At 43.7% G+C, this 21,076-nt stretch overlaps 1 protein-coding gene across 14 annotated transcripts in view; it reads left to right on the top strand.

The window, feature by feature from the left end:
• DOCK5 (dedicator of cytokinesis 5) overlaps positions 1–21,076 on the top strand; it is a 240,180-nt gene that overhangs the window by 167,777 nt on the left and 51,327 nt on the right. For 12 of the 14 annotated variants that reach the window (XR_012332393.1, XR_012332391.1, XR_012332389.1 and 9 more), the window contains 8 exons: positions 1,730–1,889; positions 2,669–2,709; positions 3,332–3,422; positions 7,626–7,745; positions 11,173–11,262; positions 13,217–13,321; positions 18,581–18,722; positions 20,783–20,864. Coding sequence is in view for 7 of the 14 variants with exons in the window: in XM_033857642.2 (XP_033713533.1) it covers positions 1,730–1,889; positions 2,669–2,709; positions 3,332–3,422; positions 7,626–7,745; positions 11,173–11,262; positions 13,217–13,321; positions 18,581–18,722; positions 20,783–20,864 (831 nt within the window). In the remaining 7 variants the exon portion in view is untranslated. Of the gene's footprint in view, positions 1–1,729; positions 1,890–2,668; positions 2,710–3,331; positions 3,423–7,625; positions 7,746–11,172; positions 11,263–13,216; positions 13,322–13,668; positions 17,185–18,580; positions 18,723–20,782; positions 20,865–21,076 lie in introns of those variants that run through there. The other 2 variants (XM_033857644.2, XM_019941308.3) reach the window with 2 other exon arrangements.

The raw sequence follows: 21,076 nt of genomic DNA, 5'->3' as shown, positions 1-21,076 counted from the left end.
GTCACCCTCTGTCCCTGTTACTCTCCTTTGCATGTATGGAATGACAGTATAACAAGAGTGGTTGAAAACACTTAGATGTTGGAGAGAGAGATTGTGCTTCAAATCCCGCTTTCTCCACATACTAGGATTTTGACTTTGGACAGATGCTCTAACCTATACCACGCCTCTTTTTTTTTTCTGGTCATCTATAATGATAAGATCTGTATTTTAGTGAGGATTAAATGAGATGATGCGTTAACACAGTGTCTGTCACAGAGCTCATGCTGGACAAATGTTGGCTGCTCTGGTGTTCATTACTGTTATTATCTGCAGATCTTCCCGGCATCCTGGGTTGTAACTACCCTAGACTGTTCATTTCTTATGTTCTCTGAACTTTTATGATATTGGCCACCTCTGTCACCTGTTGATTGGGTACATGCCTAAGTCTTTCTGGGATTTACCTGCTTTATGGACGTGGTGGGCACTAGACTGAGCTGAGGACGGGGACACTCCCAACTCTGTTTTTCATTTTTCAAAGATTTTTTTAAGGAACACGCACACGGGGTACTCAGAAATGGAACTGATGACTCGTCTATATTTTAAGGAACTAGAAATCCGTCTTATTTTTTTTGTAATGGATGATAAGATCGTTTGTTGATCTTTTCATCCTATATATCCATTTGGTCTCCCTGTCTGAGATTCAGACCTTTCAATTTATCACTTCTGCAGTTCTGATCTCATACGGGAATTAAAGTGCAGGTGTTACACACACACACAAACACACACATTTACAAGTGATAATAAAACTACACTTTAAAGAAAAGCCTACAGTTGACTTTTCACATACAGATCTAATTTTTCCTTCATTCTTCTTGGATCACGAATGCAGAAAAATATGACTGTGCAAATTTCCAGTGCTCAGGAATAATTCTAGAGTCTGGACTAATGCTTTGAACCCATTTTTTCTCCTGTTCCCAAAGTTTTCTTCTAATTGTCTAATCTGAGAAGCTCCTATAGAAGCTTTGCTCTATTTGGGTCCAGAGGGAGAGGATTTAGACCAAAAGTTTAACCTCCATCTACCTATCTACAACTGTGCATTTTTTCCTGAAAATAACATTTTTTTAAACATCTTTATTGGAGTATAACTGCTTTACAATGGTGTGTTAGTTTCTGCTTTATAACAAAGTGAATCAGCTATACATATACATATATCCCCATATCTCCTCTCTCTTGCGTCTCCCACTTTTATCCAAAGAGCCACCTGTCTAGCAGTGTAGTAGGTTCCTAGGTTCCTCTAGGCTGGGCATCAGTCCAAGATTCTCCAGAGTTCCCTCAGGATGCCCTGAAGTGCTAGGCCTTAGGGAGAATAAAGACAGAGAAAAGATGGTCCTTTCAAATAAGTAGAGAGATCAGATAGCACACACAAACCTTTTGGGCAAAGGTTCTCATTTCTGTGGTATTGACAGAAGACAAAAACAAATACAGATGGAAATTCAAAGAAGGGCATAGTGGGCTGGGATCCTCAGTGATGATAGGGCTTGAGCTACAGACCTAAAGAAAATGTAGAACTTGAGTAACAGCGAGGAGCCTTGTAAGTGCAGGAGCCAGGCTAGCATAGACTGGAGTTACAAGGAAGGTGTATGTGTCCTAGTCTGGCGCCACCTGCCGCCAGGACCATGGACAGCGCTCGTAGGCGGTGCTGGAGTCGCCCTGTGGGACACGGTCATTTGTCTCTATCTCTGCCCCACAGGCTTCTAGAACATTGCCGGAAACATAAATACCTCTCCAGCTCCGGAGAAGTATTCGCGCTCCTGGTCAGCAGCCTCTTAGAGAATCTCTTGGACTACAGGACCATTATCATGCATGACGAGAGCAAGGAAAACCGCATGAGCTGTACCGTTAACGTGCTGGTACGTGCCACGCCCCTGGGATGGCGAGAGGGCAGTGCCCGGCCGCCCCTGCACCCCATAGCGCAGCTCTGAGTAGATCCGGCAGAGACAAAGGTCCCCTGGGACCACCTTTCCAGAGTCTGTGTCCTGCTGAGTCTAATTGGAATGGCCAACTCAACTTTGAACTCACAGATGCCAGCTGCCTCAGGGGTAAATGTGGAAACAGGGATAGAAAATGCAACATAAGCTCTTGACTCAACTCTCTTACCAAAGGCCATCCTCAGCCTGTTTCTCTGTCTTGCTTTTATGTGGTTGCTTTACTGTTGGGATTATTCGACACAGACGAAAATGCGTTAAAAACAATCTACCATGAGTAGAGAATTAGTCCATGAAATCCCCTAGGTGGTGGAACCCCGTGGTCTTGCCTTTCCTTAGACAGTTGTAACTGGCAACACAGACTTCAGAGGTTTAGGCCGCCATACACTCCTCTTCATATGAATCAAGAACCTACCACCTCTGATTCCCTGAGAAAACAGAATATCAGGTGACTTGGGTATGACCCACCTGTCTATTCACCTAGAAGGTTCCCTCACATTTCCCAGAAGCAGGGTCCTAAAAGAATTCAACTTTTCTGCTTTATAAATTGTCACTTCCTTATTTTGTTGGGGGTATTCGTTAAAGGGAAAGAAGAAAGTCTTTGGAAAAGTGACACTTGAAAAGTGCAAGTAGTGGTTTGTCCATTGTTGTGGCAAGCTCATCGATAATGGCTCTGTGTTGGTATTTTGTGACTTTTTTTGTAGAATTTTTACAAAGAAAAGAAGAGAGAGGACATCTACATAAGGTAAGCTGAAAGAAGTTTCTGCTTTTGCTGTTTATGTCAGGGCTTTATGATTTATTTCTCCAATAAATGAAAACAATAAGCCCCAACACCATGCTTGCGGCTTCGAGAGACACCAGAAAGTATGTGATATGCTCCCTTCTTCCTAAAAGGGTAAACGCTTTAGACAGATACACAAGTAAGTACAATACGAGGAAGTGTAGAGGGAGGATCGTGTCGGGATTCCAGGAAAGGATAGAGGGCTGTGGCCAGGTAACCAGGGAAAACAGCACAGGAAAGACGTGAAATTCACCCTCTGTCAAGGACTGTTAGCCCGACGTGCAGGAAGCCCTGAACGTGAAACCAACTTGGACGTAAACGATGTGCATTTTTCTGGGGAGACATTCCTTAGCTCTCATGAGCTTCCCAAAGGGGTCTGTGACGTTAAAAAATTTTTTTAAACCTCACTGCCTTAAACGAAGAGTACAGAGTAGCACAGGTAGAGTAGGAAAGACACACAGGCAGGAAGCAGCACAAAGACTTAAGGAACAGGAAGTAACGATTCCTGCCGCCTGGCTGTGGCATGAGCCAAATGTCCCATCTACTCCCTGGCAGCAGAATGCCTCCTTTCTCCCATTCTGACCAGATACTTGTACAAGCTGCGGGATTTGCACCGGGACTGTGAGAACTACACCGAAGCTGCCTACACGCTCCTCCTACATGCTGAGCTCCTGCAGGTAAGTGGATCAGGTATGCGGTACGTCAGCCATCCAGCCCTTTGGGACCGCGTCCTGTATGATTTTGATGGGAAAGTTCCCTACTCAAGGAGGACCCTTTTATGCAAGAATGTTTTTATACCTTCTGAATAGGCACAGCTAGTTTTTAGACCAAGGTTGGGAAATTTTCCATTATTATTTATTTATTTACTTACTTTTAAATTTATTGTATTGAAGTATAGTTGACTGATAGTGTTGTGTTAATTTCTGCTGTACAGCAAAGTGATTCAGTTGTACATATATATACATTCTTTTTCATATTTTCCATTATGATTTGCCACAGGATATTAAATATAGCTCCCTGCGCTCTATAGTAGGACCTTGTTGTTTATCCATTCTAATCCCAAAGTCCCAATCCATCCATCCCCCCACCTCTTCCCATTGGCAACCATAAGTCTGTTCCCTCTGTGTGAGTCTGTTTCTGTTTTGTAGATATGTTCATTTGTGTCGTATTTTAGATTCTACATGTAAGTGATGTCATATGGTATTTGTCTTTCTCTTCCTGACTTACTTCACTTAGTATGATCACCTCTAGGTCCATCCATGTTGCTGCAAATGGCATTATTTCATTCTTTTTTATGGCTGAGTAATATTCCACTATATATGCACCACATCTTCTTTATTCACTCATCTGTCAATGGACATTTAGGTTGTTTTCATGTCTTGGCTATTGTAAATAGTGCTGCTTTGAACATATGGGTGCATATCATTTATTTAAAAATCCTGAGGAAGCAGAGCACAACTTACAGGTTGCTAATACTGACACTGTAATTGAAAAAAACAGGGACTTCCCTGGTGGTACAGTGGTTAAAAATGCACCAGTGCAGGGGACACGGGTTCGAGCCCTGGTCAAGGAAGATCCCACATGCCGCGGAAAAACTAAGCCCGTGCGCCACAACTACTGAGCCTGCGCTCTAGAGCCCGTGAGCCACAACTACTGAACTTGCATGCTGCAACTACTGAAGCCCACGAGTGAGCCTAGAGCACGTACTCTGCAACAAGAGAAGCCACCGCACTGAGAAGCCTGCGTACCTCAACGAAGAGTGGCACCCGCTCGCCACAACTAGAGAAAGCCCGTGCAGAAATGAAGACCGAATGCAGCCATTATTAATTAAGTTAAATAATTAAATATTAATTAAAAATAAATAAATAAATTTATTTATTTATTTAAAAAAAGAAAAAACAAAACACACGTCAATCAATATGTGTAAAACTGTAGAGAAGTGAACTGTAAGTAAATATGGAACTGTAGAAGTACTATCCTATTTATACTGTCTCACTGAGGAAATTATATTGTGCCATGGATATAAATACAACTCTGCATCATCAATCCCAAATAATTATTTCCAGCTCTGACGACTCCTCCAACTTACTGTTCTGTCAACGTCAATCTCTGAATGACTAACAGACAACTCAAACTTGGCGTGACAGTAACAGAAGCTGTTCCCTCCACTGTCCTCCTGGGTCCGTCCCTTCCTCTCCTTTCTCCCCATTTCACTGAAGGGCACTGACATCTAATAAAAGATACTGTTCGTCATCATCTTTTACTCACCCCTCCCACATTCTGCACAAACAAGAATCGTGGACCCTCTGTCCAAAACCCTCCCTCACCCCATCCACTTTTCTTTCTTTTTTTTAATTGAGAAAGTTTGTGCTATAACATTAGATCCCCAGGGCTTATTTATTTATAAAATGAATTTATTTATTTATTTATTTATTGGGTCTTTGTTGCTATGCGCGGGCTTTCTCTAGTTGTGGTGAGTGGCGGCTTCTCCTGTTGCGGAGCACAGGCTCTAGGTGCGCGGGCTTCAGTAGCTGTGGCACGCAAGCTCAGTAGTTGTGGCTCGCGGGCTCTAGAGCGCAGGCTCAGTAGTTGTGGCTTACAGGCTTAGTTGCTCCGCGGCATGTGGGATCTTCCCGGACCAGGGCTCGAACCCGTATGCCCTGAATTGGCAGGCAGATTCTTAACCACTGCACCACCAGGGAAGTCCTCCAGGGCTTATTTATCTACTAGTTTCAAGTTTATACCCTTAAACAATCTTCGTCCTATTCCCCCACCCTGCAGCCCCTGGTAACCACCCTTCTACTCTCTGTTTTTACAAGCCCTTATTTTTCAGATGCCACATATAAGTGAGATCGTACAGTGTTTGTCTTTCTTTTCTAACTTACTTCACTTTGAATAACGCCCTTAAGGTCCATCCGTGGTGTTGCAGATGGCAGGATTTCTTTCTTTCTCATGGCTGAATAATATTCCATCATATGTATATGCCACATTTTTTTCTTTTTTTTTTTTTTTGCGGTATGCGGGCCTCTCACTGTTGTGGCCTCTCCCGTTGCGGAGCACAGGCTCAGCGGCCATGGCTCACGGGCCCAGCCGCTCTGCAGCATGTGGGATCTTCCCGGACCGGGGCACAAACCCGTGTCCCCTGCATCGGCAGGCGGACTCTCAACCACTGCACCACCAGGGAAGCCCTATACCACATTTTTATTCATTCATCCATTGATGGACACTTAGGTTGTATCTTGGCTAGTGTGAATAATACTGCAGTGAACACGGAGGTGCTGATGTCTCTTTGATAGCCTCACCCTATCCACTTTTCTTTATCTCCATTGCTACCATCTTGGTCCAAGTTACCATTTTTAGCTTCCTACTACATCTCCCTGCCTCCATTCTTGTCCGTAGCAATTCATTTTCTTGTGTAGTTTAAATTTTATTTTATACCTAAAGAATCCATGTATATTGTTCTAAGCTTTGGAATTAAGAACTGGAGTCCTCTGCTTCACCACCTCCCCTAAGGCAGCCATTCATAGTTCATACTCAAGACTGGGACACCAGAAAGCTTATTGTATGTGGGTTAGGGGGGAAGGCTTGTTGACTGTGGGATGATCCGAAAGAAACCACGGTGTCAGTGACTGTAGGTCTTTTCGTTTGTGCTGCTCAGAAAATTCAGCTCTCCTATCCTGGCATAAGGTATGAGGTGTGGTTGCCACTTTTTCCCCATAGAGCTACTCAGTAGGGAATGCTGCTTAGTAAGTAGAGCCCACATTTTCATCATTTCCGCCTTTTCATCATTGGTATGAGATCCCATCTTGATCACGTACTAAATCACTGTGTGGAGGGTCGGGGGGAACCTCTTTCTAGATTTTACATATTCTGCATGGGTCTCTGTCAGTTCATGCACCAGGACCACACTGTTTCCATTATCAGTATGTTTTATGACCTAGTAGTTTCTCTTCATTCCTCTTCTTTTTCAGAGTTTTCCACCTTCTTCCTTTTTGTTTATTTTTTCATGACTTTGGAATCATGAAATTTAAAAATTAATTTAGGGGAGAATTTCTGTGTTTATAAAATAGCATGTTCTTATCCAAAAGCATGGTATGACTTGCCCTTTGTTCAAGTCTGCTTTTGTGCCCTCCTGTGGTGTATTAACATCTTCTGTGTAGAAGTCTTGAATATTCCTTGTTATGTTGATCCCTAGATATCTTTGCTTTTTAATTTAATTACGGTGAAATACATATAAAATTAAACTTACCATCCTAGGCATTTGTAAGTGTATAATTTAGTGGCCTTAAGTATATTCACGTTGCTGTGCCTTGGTATCTGATCATTTTGGGTTTTTTCTTGTAGGGGTCATTTCTTCTGTTGTCTTCGGCACGGTTATTATTTATATGAAATCTATCTCTAATTTATTTCCAAATATGTTAATTTTGACCCTACTACTTAATTCTCTCCTTATTTGTGGTAGGTTTTCAGTTGGCACCCTTTGTGAATGGATTGATTATGAAGAATACAATCATTGCTTTCACATGATAGCTTTACCCCCTTTTTTGCATTTTTATACTTCCGATTCCTCTCTTTTATCTGTCCTGAGTGGTAACCAGTACAACCACAGTCATGATGGTTGGCAGCCTCACCTCATTCCTGACCTTCATGGGAATGCCTTGAGTGTCCATTTGGCATGCACTTGTTTTGAACCTGGCGTGTATATGTATATGCGTGTGCAATTTTTGTGTTTGATAAATCATCAAAAATAAATGATTGAGTCAAAGGTATATACAAATATTTCTGTGAATTTTTGCAGCTGAATATTTGTTACATTCATCTCCTTTCAATGAATTGATGTGTTGCATCAATCTCTTGTGTTGCGTGTGTGTGTTTTTCAGTGGTCTGACAAGCCCTGTGTACCCCATTTGCTTCAGAGGGACACTTACTATGTGTATACCCAGCAAGAGCTTAAAGAGAAGCTGTATCAAGAAATCATATCGTATTTTGACAAAGGCAAGGTGAGTGTTGGGTGGTTTGTTTTTGTGTGAAGGCAGAGGAGGAAATGACCCGCGATACTTACACACTGCAGTTATGATCTTCACTAGCCGGAGTTAGCGCAGAGACCCCTACAAGACAGCCCAAACTTCAGACACCAGCTGCAAGTTCAGGGGTCCCCAGGCCACCCACATTTCTGACCAATTGACTATAACTTTGGGGAGGGAGTGCCTCTGGTTCCCCCCCTCGGGTTTGATACTATACTAGAACAATCAACAAAACTTGGTAAAATGCTGTTCTTAATGATTACAGTTTTATCATAAAGGATACAAATCAGAACCAGCCAGATGAAGAAATACACAGGGCAAGGTCTAGGAGGGTCCCAGGTGCATGGCTTCTCTGCCCTCTCCCTGTGGATTCAGACACATCACACTCCTGGCGAACTGATGTGTTCGCCAACAAGGAAGCTCATTTGAGCTCTGTGTGCAGGGTTTTTAATTTTTTGGGTTTTTTTTTGCCGCACCACACGGCATGCGGGATCTTAGTTCCCCTACCAGGGATCGAACCCACGCCCCTTGCAGTGGAAGCGTGGAGTCTTAACCAGTGGACCGCCAGGGAAGTCCTGTGTGCAGGGTTTTTACTGGGGTGTCGTTGTATTGGCTGGACTGATTGAATCATAAACCACATGAATAAACTCCATCTCCAGCCCCCATCTCCTCCCTGGAGGTCTGGCTGATGCTGTCTAGCTCAAGGCTCCAACCCTCTAATCAAATGGCTGGTGGTTCTGGCAGAGGCGAGCCCCCCCTGCCCACCATGAGTCACCTCGGGAGGTATCAACTCCCGTGTGGTCTGAGAGGTCCACCTTGAATAACAGTGACACTCCTGTCACTGGGGAAATTCCAAGAGTTTAGAAGCTGCCTCCCAGGAGCTCAGAACAAAGACCAGCCAAGTTCTTTATTATGCAACAGTGACTCATAACTTATGCTTTACTATTCCCATGTGTATCTTTGAATTCTGATATTTTTAATGGGAGAGAAAATGAATAGATTAATTAAGGTAAGAAAAACAATAAACAGAGATCAGTTATCTTGAGGACACATAACCCAAGGGAGAATACAGTGGGCAGCCAAGAGGGCCTCCCTCTCTGTAACCTTAATTGTACCTTTTACATTTTGCTAAGGGCCAGGAGCTAGTATAATCCTTTTCAGTGCATTCTTTAGAGGTTGTTAGCGAACACCTGGGGCACATCCCATCCCCAGGTCGCTGCCTGCCCGACACCTTAGGCTGTACGTAACAAGCAGCTTAAATGCCTATGAGGAAGAGAAAGTAAAATAAACATATAAACTGGGCCACCAAGTCCTGGAATCTGTGATTAGCTGCAGAAGGCATGTCCAGCTGGAAGACTTTTAAATTGAAAATTGAAAAGAAGCATAGAAAGGGTAGGGGGAGAAAAAAAGTGTGTGCTATTGAAACAAAACCGATTCCAGATTTGACTTTTTTCAAGGCGCTGCCACTTGCAGCCACCACTCCTGTTTTACCAGTGGAACCTGTTGATTAAATAAATAATCATCATGATAAAATAGCTACCCTCAATTTAGTGCAAGTTACTGTTTTGGGTGATTTTCAAGCTGCTTTTCTAATTTAATTCTCCCTGTAACCCTGTAAGGTAGCTCTTATCTCTATTTTACTGAGGAAGAATTTGAGGCCCAGAGAGCAAATATATTTGCTGAGACTTTTCAGCCTCTGCATCCCTTTACCCTCTTAAAAATCACTGAGGACCCCCAAGAGCTTTTGTTCATATGGATTATGTCTATTGATGCCTGTTCATTTCTAGTCTTTGAAATTAAAACAAAATTTTTAAATATTTACTTGCTTGTTCTTTTAACAATAACACACGTATTGCCTGTTAATATAAATCGTATCTATTTATGAACAATGACCATATTTTCCAAGAAGTGAGCGATGTGAGTGGCATTGTTGGACATTTTTGCAAATCTCTTTATCATCTGGCTCCATAGAAACAGCAGGATTCGAATATCCACTCCTACATCCAATGTGTTGTTACACATCCTATAGCCCCTGGGAAACTCCACTGTAGGCTCATGAGAGAATGAGCATTGCAAAAAGGCAAGTAAGATTAGTATTGTTAAGAAGATGGTTTTGACCTCATGGACCCCTCGAAAGGGTCCTGGGGACTCCCAGAGACCAGGGACCACACTTTGAGAACCTCTGTGCTAGGCTGTCTTCCTGTCTCTTCCATTGAGTTACCATTTGGTGAATGAGGAGTGAACTGGGCCCCGTGGTGCTGTTGACTGGCCTCCTGCACCAGGCCCGGCTGAGGCCCATGTGGCACATTTCAAAGAGTTTCCATGATCCAGGCCCAGAAATTTCAGAAGGGACAAATTTGGCAAACAATATTAGAAGATTTAATTAATTAATTAATTAATTATTTTTTTGCGGTACGCGGGCCTCTCACTGTTGTGGCCTCTCCCGTGGCGGAGCACAGGCTCCGGACGCGCAGGCCCAGCTGCTCCGCGGCATGTGGGATCTTCCCGGACCGGGGCACGAACCCGCGTCCCCTGCATCGGCAGGCGGACTCTCAACCACTGCACCACCAGGGAAGCCCCTAGAAGATTTAATTTTAAAATGTTTTTACAACTGTATGGGAACTGTACACACATTCCTTCGGCAGCCAGAAACAGTGGAACTTAGCATGTGGTTAACAAGACTGACGTAGGAAATTTCCAGATGTTGCGTTATTAGCAGTATCCAGCTAAGAGACATTTTATGAAATACCAAAATGATCAGAGTTTCATCGGTCTGGGATGCTAGCCTCAGATGCCAGATATGTGCCTTCGGCTGTAATTTACATGTGAGGCATTTCCTGAAGCTCTCTCTGACTATGTACATAGTTTAGTTAGAAATAGGAAATCAGGGCCCTAACTTGGAGAAATAGTTTCCCAAATTCCACACAACAGTATGATCAGACTTTCTTTCATACCTCCACTCCTCCCAAACAACCTGACTCAGAAGGAACACACACACACATCTCAAAACCAGAACAAGAGCCCACACCAACTTCCTTTCCCCTCCAGCAAGACTTTCATGCTCTCAAAGACTAGGTCTTTGGAACTGGTTCCACTCCACTTTCAATGGTCATTGCTCTTTAAACTCAGCATTGCTTTGTTTGAGGACACATGGTGTTCTTCATGTTCTTACAAACAGAATTAACAGAAAATGCCCCCTGGTAAAGCGGCTAAGGTACAGTAGATTTTTGATGTCAGAAAACAGGGTTAGTTGATCCAAGCCGTGAGGAACGTCGGGAGTGTCCGCAGAAACTCAACCCACCTGACTCCCTAGTCATTGCCCAGTGACTCTCCAGTGGCTTTTTCAACTGGATCAATGACTGCTTTGTTCTCCACGGGTAACCCTCCTTTTCTTTTTCTGAAGATGTGGGAGAAGGCAATCAAGCTGAGCAAAGAGTTGGCTGAGAATTATGAGAGCAAAGTATTCGACTACGAGGGCCTGGGTGATCTCCTGGTGAGTCTGGGTCAGAAGACGTCGAGCCTCTGGCAGGGGTGCTATTCGTAGTGTTTGTGAAAATGGTTTTGTAAGTTTAAAAAAGATAATTGATGTTCTTTACCATGGAAAAGTACACCTTGCTTAGAATAAAAATGAAGAGAAATGAGGTCTAAAAGCTGTTACCGCTATTTGTCCAGATTATCTTTGATGGGGGCTCAGGATCCCCGTCTACAGCCCTCTCCTCTGTGCCTTTTGCTCCTCTGTGGACCCTCCATATCCCAGGCCCGGCACCCCTTTCCCCTCTCACTCACTCTGCCTTCCAGGAAGCCTTTCCACGTTTCAGATGTTTTCTGACATCTGTTCATCAGAATTACTTGTCCTGTGGTCCACATCCTCAGGGCTCTGCTGAATGAATGAACTGCTCATCTTTGAGCTCTGTTTTTTATGTTTATTTTCCAATTTTAAATCTTTTTTTTGTTTAAAAAATTTTTGTTTTTAGTTTGTTTTTTTGTTTGTTTTCTATTGTTTCTTATTGTTTTTTATCTTGATTCTCCAGTTTTGCCTTCCTCCTGCTTCAAATGTCCCCGGACATCTCTGCTCTTACAGTCATCCCGTCCTTGTGTATTACACCTGGCTGTTGGCACAGGTCACCTATTTCAAAACAGTAAAGCGAAACAAAAATAACCTTTTCCATGCCCAGTGGGGGGGGCCAACACCATATTACATTGGGTGATTTTCAGTGGAGGAGTCACAAAAGGTCAGGTCACCCATTGTCATGTAATAATTGGAGGAGATAGTTGTCAAGATCACTTTGAAAAGAATTTGCCCCTGTATGGTACCAGCTCCTGCCATCATGCAAAGAGTCACAGATGAATTTCACAAACTAAATTGAGCTGAGGCATGAGCAATGTAACAAGTTACCTCTCTAAGAAAACATTGTGATAGAATCCTTCACTGAGGTAGTGTAGTAATCACCTTGGCTCTAACCATGGTGGGAGGGACAGCTGTCAAAGCCCCCCAGGTCTGGCTACCTATTTTGCTTCCTTTAAGGCTGACGCTCTATGCCCTGGTTGGGAAACCGCTCCCCACAGGAAGCATTAAAGATAGGGGTGGTACCAGTATATACAATGGAATATTAGCCATAAAAAGGAATGAAATTGGGTCATTTGTAGAGACGTGGATGGATCTAGAGACTGTCATACAGCGTGAAGTAAGTCAGAAAGAGGAAAACAGATATCGTATATTAACGCATACATGGTACAGATGAACCCGTTTGCAAGGCAGAAATAGAGACAGATGTAGAGAACAAACATGGACACTAAAGGGGGAAAGTGGCGGTGGTGGTGGTGGTGGGATGAATTGGGAGATTGGGATTGACATGTATACACTAATATGTATAAAATGGATGACTAATAAGAACCTGCTGTATAAAAATAAATAAAATAAAAATTCAATTGCAAAAAAAACAATAATAAGGGTGGTACCAGATTTGAAAAATAGAACACCACCACCACCTTCTGGGCACCTGTAGCTGAACCGAGGCCTTGAATCGAAACCACCTGCATGAACTGGAAAGTTCTCTCTTTCCTCATATGTCTCTGTTCCAGTGCAGCCACCCACCTGAATATCAGAAAGTGCTTCTTAACCTTTTAGGGGTCCTGAATGTACTTCAAGAAACTGGTGGAAGCTAAACCGTCCCTCCCTCCAGAGGAGAATGCACACACATCTGTCCTTCTACACATAACTGCAAGGATTCCCAGACCCTCCCGGGCCCATTCGTAGATGCAGGTCCAAAACCACCAATCCAGGGAAAGGATAATTCTTTGGCCCAAAAGATATTTTACAAAGACCTTTCATTTCTCTCTGTTACGTGGGAAACAACAAAGCAAATAGTCTGAGCTTTTTTTTTTTTTTTTTTTTTCCAGCGGTGCCCTTGTAACCTCCCTATGGAATGTCTTGTTTTGTTTTCCAGAAAAAAAGAGCCTCATTTTATGAGAACATCATTAAGGCAATGAGGCCTCAGCCTGAATACTTTGCTGTTGGCTACTACGGACAGGGCTTTCCTTCTTTCCTACGGGTAAGAAGCCTGAGGGTGGTCTCTCCAGCCATTAAGCCCTGCAGTCTGCAGGAGGGAAGGTCTTCATTTCTTTTCCAGATGGGTCTAGCGTGTTAGCAGCTGGAGACCCCTGTTCTCACGGTGGGAGGTTAGGGAGGGAAACCACTTCCTGAGCCGCTGGTCTCTTCACCCCCCGGCCACCTCTGGTATTCTGGCAGTTCTTTTGTAAAATGACTTCTCCCAGGTGGAATGGAAAAGGGAAAAACAAAACCATTCCCTCCGCTGGTCTGCTGAGGGTCAGCCTGTGGGGGTGGGGGTGGGGGAGAAGAGTGTGGATTGATGTATCTAATTGTTTATTTTATTTCCAGCTAGAGCTAGTTTGAAAACACATATCCCCAGGACAAGACTGCAGAAGGTTCACAAAAATAAAAACAGTTTTGTTGGAAGAATGAGAAGGACCATGTTTATCTTGTTTCTCAAATTTTTTTAGAATGTAATACTGATTTTACAATCGAAAAAGCAACCCCCCCCCAAAAAAGCCCGTCTTATTTTCTCCCACAGAAAAGAAGCCTCTATTAGTGCTGAGCTATGTTTAAATATATATTATCCATCTTCCTTCCCCTAATTAAAAAAGAAAGAAAGAAAAAAGTGGAAAGGAAAATACATTCCTTATAGCGCCTAGTAAGGAAGTAGTTTATTCATTCATTCAATAACTGTTTGCTTAGGGCCTACTGTGTGCCAGGCATTAGAGATACAGTGCTGATTATAATCAGATGTGGTCCTTGCTCTCACGGATTTGACAACCTAATGGGTGAGATGTTAATTAAATAATCGCACAAACAAATATGAAATCGAAACTGACCAAGACAGGAATTCTGTGCTAGATGAGTTGGTTAAGCAAGGAGTATTTACCCAAGTAAAATCAAAACCTGTGTTCGTGTAAAAATTGTACGTGATTGTTTATAGCGCTGTTACTTATAATCACTGAAGACTGAATACAGCGCACATCTCCCTCAGCTGGTGAAGGGATCAGCATAGTGTGGGACAGCCATGCAGTGGAAAACTACTCAGGAAAAAAAGGAATAAACTCCTGATACACGTAACCACAGGGATGACTCTCAGATGTATTGTGCTGAGTAAAAGAAAGCAGTTAGACCCTAAAGGCTACATACTCTGTGATTTTATTGATATGACATTCTGGCCAAGCCAACACTTACCATAGGGATGGAGAGCAGCTCAGTGGTTATTGGATCTGGTCAATGGAGCCGGTGGGGCGAAGGTTGGGCTACAAAGAGACGTGGGGAGATTTTAAGTGGTGATGAAACTGTGCTATCTCTTAATTGTGGTCATGGTTATGTTTGTCAAAACCTGCAGAATTTTACACTAAAAGGGGTAGATTTTTACTATGCGTCAATTATACCTGAATTTTTTAAGAATCGGGAAAGACTTCCCAGGGAACTTCTGCTTCAGCTGGGATTTGAAAGGTGAACTGGGAGTCAGGAAGGTTAAGGGGATAGGAAAAGGCGCTCCAGGCAGAGGAAATAGCAGGCAAGGGCATGGCAGGGGCTGGGAGTGGAAGACGAGTGCTGTGGGAAGAGAGGGAGCTGGGGTGAGCAGGGAAGATGAGGCAGGAAGTGTGGGAGGGGCGTGCGGGGCTTTGGGGACCACATAGCGTGTTTTGTTGGCATCCAGAGAGCAGAGGGAGCCATTGTAGATTTTTCAGTGTTGGCAAGGTCGTCTGGCTTCGGTATGGAGAATGGATGGGACGTGCTTGTAGATAAGCCCCTAGAGACCATGGCAGATGTTCTGGGAAGAGATGACAGGTTGGCCTAGGGAGGTGGCTTTAGAGAGGAAGGGAAAGATTAGTGTGATGGAGACGCAGTAACAGTATTTGATGATTGATGGGATATGGCAGTGAGCAAGTGGGAGGTGGTAAGAATGATTCCTGGCTCTCTGGTCTGCATAATTGGCGGGGCAGGGGATCCATCCACTAAGATGGCAACACTGGGAAAGGGCAGAATCATGGAGGAGAGGATGAATCCACTCACTGAATAAATATTTATTGAGCTCTTATCCGTATCTTATCATGAACGATAGCAAATTTAAGACCAGAACCTACTGCAGACCCATATTTATGGACCTTGCTGTACTATAGGCCAGGGGGCAGAGTCTTAAACCTAAATCCCTGAAATTGTAGAGCTTCTGTTCTGGCTTGGAGAGACAAATAAATAAATACTACGATAAATACCTGAGTGTGTCAGATGGCCTAGAACAGCGCCTCATACAGGGTAGACACTCAGCAAGTATCGTAGAGAAAAATGCGTCAGGGGAAGGTGAATGGAGAGGCAGATGGTGGGGATGGAGTTGCAATTTTAAACAGAGTGAATAGGAAAGACTTCGGTAAGAAAATGACACCTGAGCAAAACCCTGAAAGACGTGAGGGAGTAAGCCAGGCAGCTCTCAAGAGGGGGCCAGACAGAACAGCAGGTTCAAGACATGAGGCTGGAGATGCATGAACAAAAGGGCAGGTGGAGAACGGGCTCAGAGAGCTATGGGTACCAGATTGCAGAGGGCCTTTGGGATTTTTTTTTTTTTTTGCGGTACGCGGGCCTCTCACTGCTGTGGCCTCTCACTGCTGTGGCCTCTCCCGTTGCTGAGCGCAGGCTCAGCGGCCATGGCTCATGGGCCCAGCCGCTCCACGGCATGTGGGATCTTCCCGGACCCGGGCACGAACCCGCGTCCCCTGCATCGGCAGGCGGACTCTCAACCACTGCACCACCAGGGAAGCCCCCTTTGGGGTCTTTATAGGTTGTTTGGTTTTAGACATACTCAATGTGAGGTAGATTTGGAACATCCAAAAAATGTGAGTCAAACATTTGCTCTATGGGTCTGGAACGCAAAGGAAAGTTCTAGGCCGGAGATAAAAGTTGGGTTATTTACGTGTCGTTAACACTGGTTGTAGATAAGGTGGCCAAGGGAGACTGGAGTAATAAGAGTAGAGGGTCTGCAGTAGGTTCTGGTCTTAAATTTGCTATCGTTCATGATAAGATATTGACAGCTACCACACTTGTTACATATGATTATTGTGTCACATGGAATAATGGTTATGAACTGGAGGACAGCAGTGGTTCCGTGAGAACAAGAAGTCTAGACTTTCAAGTTGAAAAATTGGGGTCTAAATCATCTGCTGAGTGACTGTGATTTTGGCCAAATCACATGACCACCAAGTCTTGGTTTTCTGACCTTGAAGTTAGGGAAATAAGGCCCACGTTGCAGGGCTGGTTTGAGAATGAAATGAATAGCAGATGGGAGTGCTTTATAAACTGTACAGGCGTTTGTAGGTGTTACGTGTTGTCAGCATGTACTGAAAAGTAGAGAATCCACATGAATTATGTAACCTAAATGCCCTTGCATGTTACTATTTCCCCAAACTCAGAAAGTATAAAATTATATCCTCTCCCCGGACCCCAAGCAGGCCTCCCTCTCTTCTGTTTTTGTCAGTGGCATCACTGTTCTTCCTGGTCCAAGGCCGTTACCTCGGAATCCTCATTGACTCTCCCATCCCTTTGCTCTTTACCAAACACCAAAGACTCAAACAGCAGTCCCTGTAGCTCCTCCTTCCCCCAAGGATTTTGCCAAGGATCCCTACAGTTGGATAGATTAGGTTGACTACACTTCCTCCTTCATCACATTGCTCCCTCCTTCTAGAACCTCCAGTGAATTTCCAGGTCTTTGGACCATTGACCCGCCTTTCCAGGCCTTTCAGATTCCGGCTCGTCCAAGGATGTTTCTTCTACCTGCACTCCATACTTTCTGCCTTGGGCCTTATTATTCTTCTTTTCACTTCCATGCCTGGCTGTCCTGTCCTCCCCTCCCCACCCCTCCCCTCCCCTCCCCTCCCCTCCCCACCCCTCCCCTCCCCTCCCCTCCGCTCCCCTCCCCTCCCCTCCCCTCCCCATCAAGTCTCCTGTCCTCCTGGAAACCTTTTCCTTCAGGTTGAGCTGCTTTGTACTGACCTTCTGCTTGTCTGGTTCCTTCCACAGTTATGGTCCACATCATACACTTAGCGTTTTCTTATACTCCGACCCCTTAACCCGCCACAGTTTTGCCTGAATGAAGAAATTGCATAATGCATGCGTCATCCACATAAATCTTTCCCGGCTTGGAAACATTTTATCATCAATTCCAAAAGATCTGGCCATTTTCACTGCCCTCCGTGTTGAGCGTAGAAGGTATATTGCCTTCCAGGGACTTAAATTATCTAAATTATCTTACTTACTTATTTGTTTACTTGTTTTCTATTTCTCTCCACCAGAGCAGAGTTACTGTTCTGTCCCTAGCGCCTGGCGTATCTCATTTGCTTGATACATACTGGTTGTGTGAATGGACAAGTGGTTTTTAAAAACATTTGACAGGACAATATGGGCCCAGATTTTAGTTAAAAAAGGATCACGTGTGGGCTTTAAATACTAAGTACTCATCTGAGTGACCATCGGAGGAGCAGGAACCTTCAAAACATGGCGACATTTGAACTTGCAACAGCTGTGAGGTGAATTTCTTCCATGCCTGGGGCCTAGAAAATTTCTTTTCAAAACATCCAATTTTATTAATTTTATTAAAGAGAAAAAGCTGCAGTTTGGAATGGAGAGACTAGTATTGAGGGTAGTTATTTTCTATGAGGCTTCAATGTGGCCATCCACGGTGATCTCCAGGATTGGCTTGGGACGGCTGTAGGTTAATCCTGTTCTCTGTTCCTGTCTCACCTGTTGTGTTGATTCGCTTCGTACTTTCGAGTTCTCTAGGCAGTGCCGCTCAAAGCGCTGGTTCCCTACCTGTTACTGGATCATGATGAGAAAGGAGCTTGCACCTCAAAAGTAAATGAATGTACTTCCTTCCTTCATTGAGAATTTCTTGCCATGAAAAGTATCAGCTAAACTAAAACAGCATGCCTGGTAACATCCTGGATTTCCATTAGGGTGCAAACTCCTTATCTCCTTGTGGATCCGTGTAGGCTGTTTGCACACCAATTGTCATCCTTGGGCCGTACTCTGAGAAACACTGCGTGAAGCATTTTCATGCGTGTGACTTAACTCCACAGATAAACCGTGAGCTCTTTGGGATATGATGGTTACTGTGGGGCACATAGCAGGTGCTCCATGAGGACACGGTGGGGGTGTTGCACTTGGTCTGGGGAGGACAGCAGCTTCCTCGGGACCAGGCTCCCCAGTTGCCCCTTCACTCTTCATATTTAATTCTTTCCCTTGCTCTCCTGACCTGCAGAACAAGATCTTCATCTACCGGGGGAAGGAGTACGAGAGGCGAGAAGACTTCAGCCTGCGGCTGCTGACCCAGTTTCCCAACGCCGAGAAGATGGCCAGCACCACGCCCCCAGGAGAGGACATCAAGTCCTCCCCCAAGCAGCGTATCCTCATCCTGGGGTCACGGCTCAGGGGCTCTTGAACCTACAGCAGCCCCAGCCCAGCCAGAGAAGCCGAGGGTTCCATCCCATCCCTGCGTGCCGATAGGTCCTGGCCTCAGACTCATTTAACCATCCTGACTCAGTGTCTCATTCTGTGTAAAAGCTTTGGGAACCTAATGTCCTTAGCTCAGGGCTATGACGTAACTAAAGGAGAGAGATGAGAAGCAAATGTTGAATATGAAGGGATGTGTGTTAGAGCCACAAGCGGAGCCTGAGGCGAATAGACTTCCTGTTCTGAATTCTGGATCCTGGATAAAGAGGTGTAGCTCTTTTTGGGTAACATATAATGTCATCAAAAAACCAATTGCATGCTTTTTTAAAAATGAAGATGTTATAAAAGTAAACAGTATTCTAAAAGAGGTTGCTAAGACAGAGCTGGTGTGGCATGGTAGATAAATAAGAAAAAGGGCTCTGGAGCGTATTGCCTGGGTTCGAGTCCCAGTGCTGTCACTTACTGTGTCACTTTGGGCAACTTACTTAATTTCTCTGTACCTCAGTTTTCTCACCTGTAAAGTGGGGATGATGATCATTCTTCCCCTTGGAGTTCTTGCAAAGATTGAGTATCTGTAAAATACTAGGAACAGTGCCTGGTAAATACATAATAAAAGTTCAATATGTATTAATTATTAATTATATGTATTAATTATTGTAATTAATATGTATTAATTATAATATAATAATTATAATTAATTATATAATTATATTATAATTATATATAATTATAAATATAATAATTATTATATTAATTATTATTGGTCAGTAGCTATAGAAAGATACACAGCAATGATAGATCAGTAGGCAGACCTGCCTTTCAGAGGAGAGTGGAGTGGCCTCTTAACACAGTGGATGCTTGGAAAAGAAAGGTTTTCTGGGAAAAATTGTTTCAGTTGTAGGGATTCAGTAAATGCTTGCGGGGCCTCCTTGGGATGGGATGAAAAGAGGTCTTCATGAATTGGATGTAGAAACAGGAGTCCCAGAGTCATGTCTGCATAGCCAATTTACCTTGGCAAGTTGCTTAGTTTCTCCAGGCCTTGGTTTTCTCATCTATAAAGTGTGAGGGGAGCTCTGTTTCTCCCAAATATCTAATAGCATTTCTGTGAAGATCAAATTAAAAAGATCATTTATGTGAAAACGTTTTGTAAGCTGTAATAGCTTAAGGCATAGCCCAGTGGTTCTCAGGTTTTATTATACTTAAGAATCACCGTGGAGAGATTCTAATTCAGCAGCTGTGAATTCTAATTCTGCATTTTGAGTAAATCTCCAGGTGATTCTGGTGCCAGTGGATGGCACTCTTCACGTTGGGAAATACTGGGAGTGAATGTTAGGTCTAGACCCAGTGCCTTAAATTCTAGTTTCAATGCTATAGATTTGGAAGCATTGTTGGTAAAGGCAAAACAAAGTCATGCCTAAGATCAGATCATTAAGTGAGAGAGGGAGACCTTCCCCCTGAGCTGGGTTTGACGTCTGACTTCATTTATCAGTTGTGTGATCTGGGCTTTCTCAGACCCTCAGATTCTTCATCTGTAAAGGGGATTAATAACATCCACCTGGAAATTGTTGTGTTTATTGGAGATGACCTATTCAAAGCACCTATTACAGTGCCTGGCTCTGGTACTTGGTAAACAAGTGGTATCCAAAGATAACAAGAAATTCCTGTTGCCCGGGCTCTGGAATCTGGCTAATTCAGAGGGATGCTTGTCCAAAAGAAATGATTTTAGGTAATTGCCAGTCACCTGTTTTCCTGAAATTTCATTAATGTCTGTTTCCCTAAGACAAGGTTGTTTGCTACGTGTCTGACCAAAAAATGTCCCAAGATTATGACTTAATAAGGCATTTTGGCAATATCTGAGGGAAGCCCGTTTTCAATGCGGTCCTGGCATTTGGTTCAAAGGAATGATTGGTGTGGGTACCATTTCCATCGGTAAAGCAGGAGGAACAGGTAGTCCTTTTTGCCGTGACAGCTTAGTGGCCCAGCCCTTTTCCTTCCTTAACGAGCTCCTCAGACATGCAGTGTTTCACCGTAAAGCCAGTGATGAGCCTGCCGCCCAGCTACAAAGATAAACCAGTTCCAGAGCAGATCTTAAAGTAAGTGGGTTTTTTGGTTTGTTTTTTAAACCATGTGTCTCACACACTTCTTTATATAGAAGTCTATCAAAATTCATTAGAGTTTGGAAGACCTCCTGTTGTCTTCGTCCATTTGGTCTGCCGTAACAGAAGATCACAGACTGGGTGGCTTAGAAACAACAGAAATTTATTTCTCACATTTTTGGAGGCTGAGAAGTCCAAGATCAAGGCAC

Source organism: Tursiops truncatus, chromosome 6 (genome assembly GCF_011762595.2).
Source record: "Tursiops truncatus isolate mTurTru1 chromosome 6, mTurTru1.mat.Y, whole genome shotgun sequence".
Taxonomy (NCBI): domain Eukaryota; kingdom Metazoa; phylum Chordata; class Mammalia; order Artiodactyla; family Delphinidae; genus Tursiops; species Tursiops truncatus.
Note: the sequence above shows the minus strand (reverse complement) of the source record. Positions and strands in the feature narration are given on the sequence as shown.